The 8,145-nt window shown below is 48.0% G+C and overlaps 1 protein-coding gene across 1 annotated transcript; it reads left to right on the top strand.

Annotated features, from left to right (window-relative positions):
• Positions 1-865: 865 nt before the first annotated feature.
• CRNN (cornulin) lies at positions 866-7,524 on the top strand. Its single transcript, XM_027597961.2, is given in 3 exon segments — positions 866-5,065; positions 6,200-6,572; positions 6,575-7,524. Coding segments are annotated over 3 exon segments (1,461 nt in total). The 5' UTR covers positions 866-4,927.
• The last annotated feature ends 621 nt before the right edge of the window (positions 7,525-8,145 follow it).

Here is an 8,145-nt window from a genome sequence, read left to right as displayed (position 1 = left end):
CCTGGCTAATGGTAATGACATTATTAGTCACATGCTTACTGTCTGCATAGGACTCAGAGACACAGTGGGATCAACACCACCTGTCAGGTTGGGGATTAGGCCCAGAATGTGTAATAGATACTCACTAAGACACTGCAAACTGTGTCAACAGGCACGACTCAGGTATCTGCCTAATCCTCCCTGCCATATCTGGGGTTGAACTTGGGCATCTGGGCTTCCAGGATGCTCTGACCAGGACCTAGGTGGGGTGGGTTTGGGAGAAGAGACCACATTTGGGGCAGAGAAAGAATAAGGAGGCCCAGAACCGTCCACTGTTCTTTTTCTCTCCGATAGCTGTGCCCTCATCCTGCGCCTCATTTAGGATGTGTAGGCAGTACATGGACAGGTGACTTCTCTCACCACACGTGATACTGCAGGCAATGCTCTCTGGCTTTCAGACCTGTTTTTGTTCTTTTCTGAGGGTGAAACCCAAGATTATGGCATTTTTCTATCTTCAGCTTTTTGGAGGAGACTCAAATGGCCACCCTCCAATCATTCCCCACTTCCAGTCCCCTATCCCATGTCACCATTTTGTGATCCAGGGTCAGGTGAAGGTATCTGGTTTTACAGATTTACATTTTACAACATCTTGTCTTCCATTATTAAATAATTCTTTGGGGTGTTCATGGTCTGTTCTCCCGGCTAGACTGATTCCCTGGGAAGCAGAGTTTTATTCTCCATTTGTAGCCCACTAAATGTAGCAAAGATAGGCTTTTAGGTGCTTGTAGAAATAAATCAAGTGAACATCAGTAATGATTTCTGAGTGAGTGTGTAAGAAGGAATCAAAGTACAAAACTACAAAACTGAATTTGTTTTGTTGAGATATTTCTGTTTATTGCAAGGCAAAGTGAACATAGGATAAGAGTTTGATTCAACTTCGGACAAGGTTCCTGGCAGACCCAAGGGATGTGACTACTAAGTAAAGCCACTCATTTGTAATAATTCTTCACAAACTTCACAAACTAACGTTTTTACATCCTCAGAGACTGTCAGTCCCATCCCTCACACGCCCTCATCTCCCCCAGCCCCAACCACCCATGCCAGCCACCTCCCGAGGCTCAGTCCTGCCCATGGAAAGACACAGGCTTTGGAGGCAGGCAGACCTAAGTTCAAATTTAATTCTATCACTTTCTAGGTATGTGACCTTGTGTAGTTTACTTAACCTCTCTGTATCTCAGTTTCTTCATCAGTAAATCGGATGTAATGATACCTACCTCAGAGTTACCTCATAGACAAAGTACCTGGGCTTGTTACTTCCCAAACTTACTTTCCCTTAGTTCCCAAACCTTTCTGGAGGTTCAAAGCCCCTTCAGATAAGGCTTAGCACACCACTCACAGCAGGAAGGTCTAATCTGCAGGACCTCCTCTTATTCCCCAACCTCCCTCTCACACTGGCCTTCTCTGAACTGACCAGTTTACCATAGCAACCTCTGGGATGGGGTATCTCACCAGGGACTGGAGCCAGCCCCTCTCCATGCAGATGGCCCTCCTGCAGGCTGCATCTTACCCTGTGCTCTGATCCTCTTACTGGGGCTTGTGCTGCGGCCCTTACTGCACCTTCCCATCCCGACTGTCACTGCCTTTCCTGTTGGCTGCATGCAGACAAGTTACTGCGAAGATGCCTTTCCAGAAGCTCCATGTACTTTCTGCAAAAATGTGTATTAGGAGCCCATTTGGGACTTGGCTTCAGAGCTCAGAATGCTTACTTCTCATCATCCTCAAGGATGGTTGTTCTTCATCCACAGAGAACAAATTTGATGTTTGTAAAGTGCCACATTGTAATAGAGGGGAAACGTGACCAGAAATTGAAGGCTCTGGTGCACCCATCCCTTCTTCAGAGTGACCACTTCTCCAAGGGTTCTTGGTATCTTCATTTATAAAAGGGCTTAGTTATGAGGATCCAACAAAATGAGGTGGTAATGAAAATTAAATCAAAGCAAAGCAAATCAAGCAGTAATTGCCAGTACTGTTAACCTCTTGGGGACTTTCTCCTGGGACTGACAGGCTACAAACTCTGTAAGAATAGAAACTGCTGACATCCTGTTCCACACTGTTTCCCTCAGGCCTGACCCTATGTCTGAAATGGAACAGGCTTTCCATAAATATTTGCTGATTGGTTGACTAGTTGAGTTCCCCATCTTTTCAATGAAGGGGTTGCACTTAATTATCTTAAGCCTCTTCTCCCACCAGCTGTAAAATGCTGCCTACCCACAGGACGGGGCTGGGGACAGCTATTAACTTTTTTTGTTTTAATCAAAAATGAGACCAAACCAAAAAGAAATGAAATTTAATTTCTTGCATGTCTCATAAATTTGGCATGAAAGGCAATTCCAAAACAAGAATTCCAAGAATGTTCTGAGTAATGGCAACATTGCCAGAAAAACATGTATAGCTTCCCAAAGTGGCCACTTTGGAAAGGGTAACCCTCAACAGATGGAAATGTTTTAAAATGTTTGTATTAAAAAAAATAGGAGTCCCATGACTTTGCAGTCACATGGAGATGGAGAGTGTTCACCGGGAACCCCAACTTGTGCTGAGCACTGCAGAGCCCATTACATCTGACATGAGGAGACAGACCCAGGGAGGGATTCAGGAAAGACACCCAGTGTAGTAAGAGGGCCTGCTCATTAAGCCAACACAGCCACGTGTCAGCAAGTAAAACAGACAAGAAGGGAAGTGGGGCTGGGCTGGGCCAAGGCTTGGATGAATCAAGCCTTCCCATGGGGTGGGGATGGCCTATCTAAAACACTAGCCTCCATTAAATCCCCTATAAAAGGTTCCTCTGCTGCTGACCTGGTACTCCATACATCGCCTAACAGACACTTGTTCATCCTGCCTGTGTATTAGGTAAGTGCCCTCCTGAGGAACCTCTTTCTCATTCTCAGTGTCTTGGTGATCTGAGCTCATAAAATCAGGCTGTCAGATCCAGGCTGTAGGTGCCAGCTGGGGGCAGAAAGTATCCACTCTGACTGGGCCTCAGGCAAACTGGGTGTGTGCACGTGGGAGAGGATGCTCTTCTGAAGCCATGGGCCTCTTTCCTTCTCCCCTGTGGCTAGCCTGGCAGCAGCTTCTCCTCCTGAAGCCTGTTTTAGCAGCAGCAATAGAACCACCCATGTGCCTTCCTGTACATCAAAGGTGTCTTATTCTTAAGGTTCTGGAAGCCTCTTTGCTGTGCTCAGAGTCTGTGAGGCCAGAATCAGGTTACTCCTGCCAGCCTGACAATGGGCTTGAAACTTCTCACAGGGGAAGGGGCTTACATGGCGGTTCTCCCCCACCTCAGGGCCATATTTAGGCAAGATGAGTTTATAGATTTACCCGAAGGGATCTGAAGTGTAACTAAAAAGTCATCTTATTATTTTTAATATTTATAGGTCAGAGGTTAAGGTTTGCCATGTGGTAAACAACAACAACAAAAAAAAAAAACAGGATCTTTTCATTTCTCTGTTGAGATACAATATTCTGAGTTTTGTACCTTGATGTACAAAAGCAAAGTCTGTCTGAAACTTTTGGCTTCTGGGGGGTAGAAAGGACACTGCCTGAAGAGCCCACCTAGGGTCTGTAACCTTCGGCCACATTGTCCCACCTTCCCCAGTGCCAAGTCTTCCTCCTTCCTGCCTCCCCTCATTCTCCTGCCTCTGCACCCAGGCCTTCCTTCTTTCATGCCTTCTCCTTCCCATCTCACGGTGCCCTCTCCCAGTGTCCCAGCTTCTGTAGCCTTCTATCTCCCCCTGCATTTGAAACTTGCCATCTCCAATGCCATCTCCTGGTCTCTGAGGCTTCTGCTTTAATGCATCTCCAAGTCCCTTTGCCTCTTGCCCAACCAGTTGCACCCAAGACTCACTTTAAGCTATGCCCAGATCCCTGGCTAACGAGAAGGAAAATCTCTCCCTTCATTTTGGAGCCATTCCTCACAGGCCAACAGCACTGTGGGCTGGCAGAAGCCACACACCTATGGGCAGGCTGACCTCCCTTACAGGTTCCAGTGCTGAGGACAGAAGTTACACTCAGAGGAACTTAGGACTTGGAGCATTGCCAATAGCTGGTAGCCCAGCCTCTTCCTGAATACCTACCCAAAAGGCAGCAAGAAAGGGTGGAGTCAGGCCCCTGATGTTCCTGCTTGGCCCCACCCAAGGCAGGGGTTGACTTACATATGTATTTATTGCCTGTCAGTGTTCCCAGCAGGACCCTAACATCATATAACAGACAACCATTGACTGGATAGACTGTCCACGGGGAACAGTCTAGAAGGCTCATTGCATTTGGGTTAAGGAGATACGGGTTCTTGGTTTCTTGGTTCCCCCAAGCTGTGGGGCCTTGAGCAAATCTCCTAACTTCTCTGAACCTATTTCCTCATCTATAAAAAAGTGGAGATAATAAGGAGAACAAGAGATGATGCATATGGAAATGCTTTGTGAGCAGTAGTCTACATAGATGTAAAAACATTAGGTATGTGTATAATAATATCATAATGATATTTAATAACTGCCACTTAGTATAAGCCAGCATCTGCCAAATACTTTATATGAATTATCCCTTTTAATCTTCACAATAATCCTATCAAGTACATACTTGATAGGATTACCTTCCTTTCACAATGAGTAAACCAAGGCATGGAAAGGCAAAGCAACCTGTCCTAGCTCACCTGACAGGTAGGTGGTGAGGCTAGCATAGAAGTCCTGACTCTGGAGCCTGCCACTAACCATGGTGTGCCCCTCCTTCCCATTCATAAAATCCATTAAGTAGGAAAGGGCAGGGAAGACCCAGACTGAGACACCGGAAGCAGAGCTGAAAATGCAAGAAGAGACCTGGAAGAAGCAGGAGGAAACGCTAAGGTTGATTTTGGAGCCCCCATGGGGGCTTTGTTTCTTTCTCCAGCTTGAGTCCAAAGATGCCTCAGTTATTGCGAAACATTAATGGGATCATCGAAGCCTTCAGGCGCTACGCCAGAACCGAGGGCAGCTGCACGGTGCTCATCCGGGGGGAGCTAAAAAGGCTCCTAGAACATGAGTTTGCTGATGTCATTGTGGTATGATGTGCCCGGCCAGGTGGGGAGGGCCAGAGAGGAGAGAGGAAACAGGTTTGCTTGCAGATGCTTTGCCTCAGGAATCTGAGGAGACAGCCATTGGATCCAGGCCCACCAGGCCTCCTGGCAGCTGTGCAGGCTGAAAGAGGGAAGGCAAAAGAACAAGAGACAGTCACAGCAGTTGACAGGCCTGGTCCTTAGAGAAAATACTTTGACTTCAATTAATTCTAATTTGGAAACAAGGTGAAAGGAGTCACAGGGGACAGCTCAGAGAGAAACAGAGCCTTTGAATACTCCAGAAATGAAAGTAATTGCTGCTTTCTGCTGTTTCTTAAATCTGATATAGTAACTACTTCTTATGTCTATCAGAAATTTGATCATCCATTAATAAGAATTCATTAAAAGCATAGCTCTGTGTCTTGCAGTTGCTCAAAAATATTAGCTGAGTGGTCACAACAGAAATGAGTTTTGGAGGGCAGTTTGGTTATTATCAGCTGGGGGAATACTCCGTAGCCCCTCCCCACTCCCCCAACCACTGGCAAAGCAGACCCAGGGCCTTGAGGCATTTCCCTGTTTCTCCCTGTCTTTGGCTTGCAACTAAAGCAACCAGGATGATGGTCTTAGAGACAGCAATGTAGACACAACAGAATGCATACTCAGGGCAATGTGTGGTCCCACCAGACCCCACCCACCCCATTTTCAAAAAACACCTGAACCTCAGTGACGATCTCACAGAATCCTCTTGGGGCCATGTTCCTGCTATGCTTCTCCTGGTGTTGGGGTTGCTGGAGAGAATCCTGTTCAATGCCAGGTGCCAGGGGCCATGGACAACCCAAAGAATCATTATGAGCTCAATCATTTCATTCATTCTTCATTGAATCTTGATCCAGTTCTCCTATAGCCCAGAAATTATGCCAGGCATGGAGGATACAAAACAAAAGGTGCTTTCTACTCTTACAAGAGGGACAGGACTGCACACTGAAAGTGATTTCATGTTAGGGCTGCTGTAGCTATGTGAGTGGTGTGCGGCCAGCACAAGTGGGCTCCGTTCAGGGGTGGGAAGCCTGAAAGCTGAGTGCACTGGCCCAACCACACTTTCTTCAAGGGAGAGATGCTGATTTGGCCTCTTCTCCACAGGAACCGCATGATCCTGCCACTGTGGATGAAGTCCTGCACCTGCTGGATGAAGATGATACAGGGACTGTGGAATTCAAGGAATTCCTGGTCCTGGTGTTTAAAGTTGCCCAAGCCTGTTTCAAGACAATGAGTGAAAGTCCTGCTGGGGCTTGTGGATCTCAAGAGTCTAGGAGCCTTCCCACTGGGGCCTCACAAGAGCTGGGGAAAGAACAGAGCAGGAGAGCTGAAGTGGGGCAGGCTAGAGAAGGACAGCATCGAGAGGGGAGCCAATGTGGACAGAGCACTCAGGCCTCCAGAGGACAGGCAGGGATTGGGGCTCAGACCCATGGTCAGGATCTTGGCCAGGACAGGCAGTCTGAATCTCAGAGACAAGAGAGAGTCAGCAGACACAAGCTGGGGGACATGTGCAGCAGACCCAGAGAGTGGGAGAAGCCAAGAGTCACCAGACCAGACAGAGGGAGTCAGAGAGACAGTCACAGACCAGGGAACAGGACAGAACACACCAGACAGGTGACCCAATGACTGGAACTGGAACTCAGACCCAGAGAGATGCAACCCAGACTATGGAGCAGGACAGGAGCCATCAGATAGGAAGGCCTGGCACGCAGCCACAGGAGTTCACCCATGGCCAGACCAGAGGGACTGAGGTCCAGGGTCAAGATAGGAGCCAGACAAGCCAGATAGTGACAGGAGAACATGTTCAGACACCGGGAGGTGCCGCCCAGGCCATGGAGCAGGACAGGAGCCGTCAGATAGGAAGGCCTGGCACACAGCCACAGGAGTCCACCCATGGCCAGACCAGAGGGACTGAGGTTCAGGGTCAAGACTGGTGCCAAACAAGTGAAGTGGTGACAGGAGAACACATTCAGACACAGGCAGGGTCACAAACCCAGAGACACACCCAGACCATGGCACAGGACAGGAGCCAGACTGCAAGTCACATAGGGGATAGAGATGAGGGACAGACTCAGAGGCAGTCAGGCAGTGGTCAAAGATGGACACAAGTGAGCCACTATGAGGCAGGAGAGAGAAAGCTGGGAGGACAGACCCAGGCTGGGGCAAGCACTCTGACAGGCAGACAGGACTGGAGCAACACTCACCCAAGGTGTACTGTGACAGGTGGGCAGGGAGAGAGAGAACCCACAGTGGTTACCCAGGAGTGGGTGGATGACCACACAAGGGAGATGGTGACCTCAAGGCAGAACCAGGGCAGCCTGCACATTGGCATGCCTTCAGCCCAGGGCCAGGAGGCAGCCCGGCCAGAAGGCAAGTGAGGCCTCACAGCCAGGGGGCTATATTCCTACTTCAAGAGCAACAAGCTGTGAATGTCCTAGCCCCAGAATAAAGTGCCCAGTACTGGAAGAAGACATCTTCTTCCTCAAGGTTGGCTTGTCCTGCCCTGACCAGTCCAGTTGGCATGTCTCTGGACATCAATTCTTAATCATGGTGTTTCTCTCTTAGGTCTTTCTCAATGAAAACATTTCTGCAAGGTGCTTTCTATCTTAAACTCCTCTGAGCTGCTCTGCTGTACAGACACCCTCAGGAACAGGAAGACACAGAGCCAGTAAATCATTTGTGCCAAATTCACCTTAGTTTGTGGGAGGTTTCAGAGCTACTTTTATCTCTTCCATCTGTCCATTGCCCCATCTATCCTAATGCACCAATAAAACCTTCCTAAGCAACTAAGCTCATGTCCCTTTCAATCACTATTGAACCCACATGATGGGTTAAGGGCTACAGGGCTGTGATAATGAGCTCAACATGGCCCCTACCCTAGAAGAGCATCTGGTTGAGAAAATATTGCACAAGATTCCAAGAGTTACAAAAATGTGAAGAGAGTAGATATCATAGTTTTATACTTGGCAGAGTGGATCAGAAAAGTTTTCAACCAGAAAAGGCTTTTTTGCAATACCCTTAAAAAACAAGGAGAATTTAGGTAGGTAGGT

This window comes from Zalophus californianus, chromosome 4 (assembly GCF_009762305.2).
Source record: "Zalophus californianus isolate mZalCal1 chromosome 4, mZalCal1.pri.v2, whole genome shotgun sequence".
Lineage (NCBI taxonomy): Eukaryota > Metazoa > Chordata > Mammalia > Carnivora > Otariidae > Zalophus > Zalophus californianus.
The sequence above is the reverse complement of the archived record's forward strand: the minus strand, read 5'-3'. Positions and strand labels throughout refer to the sequence as shown.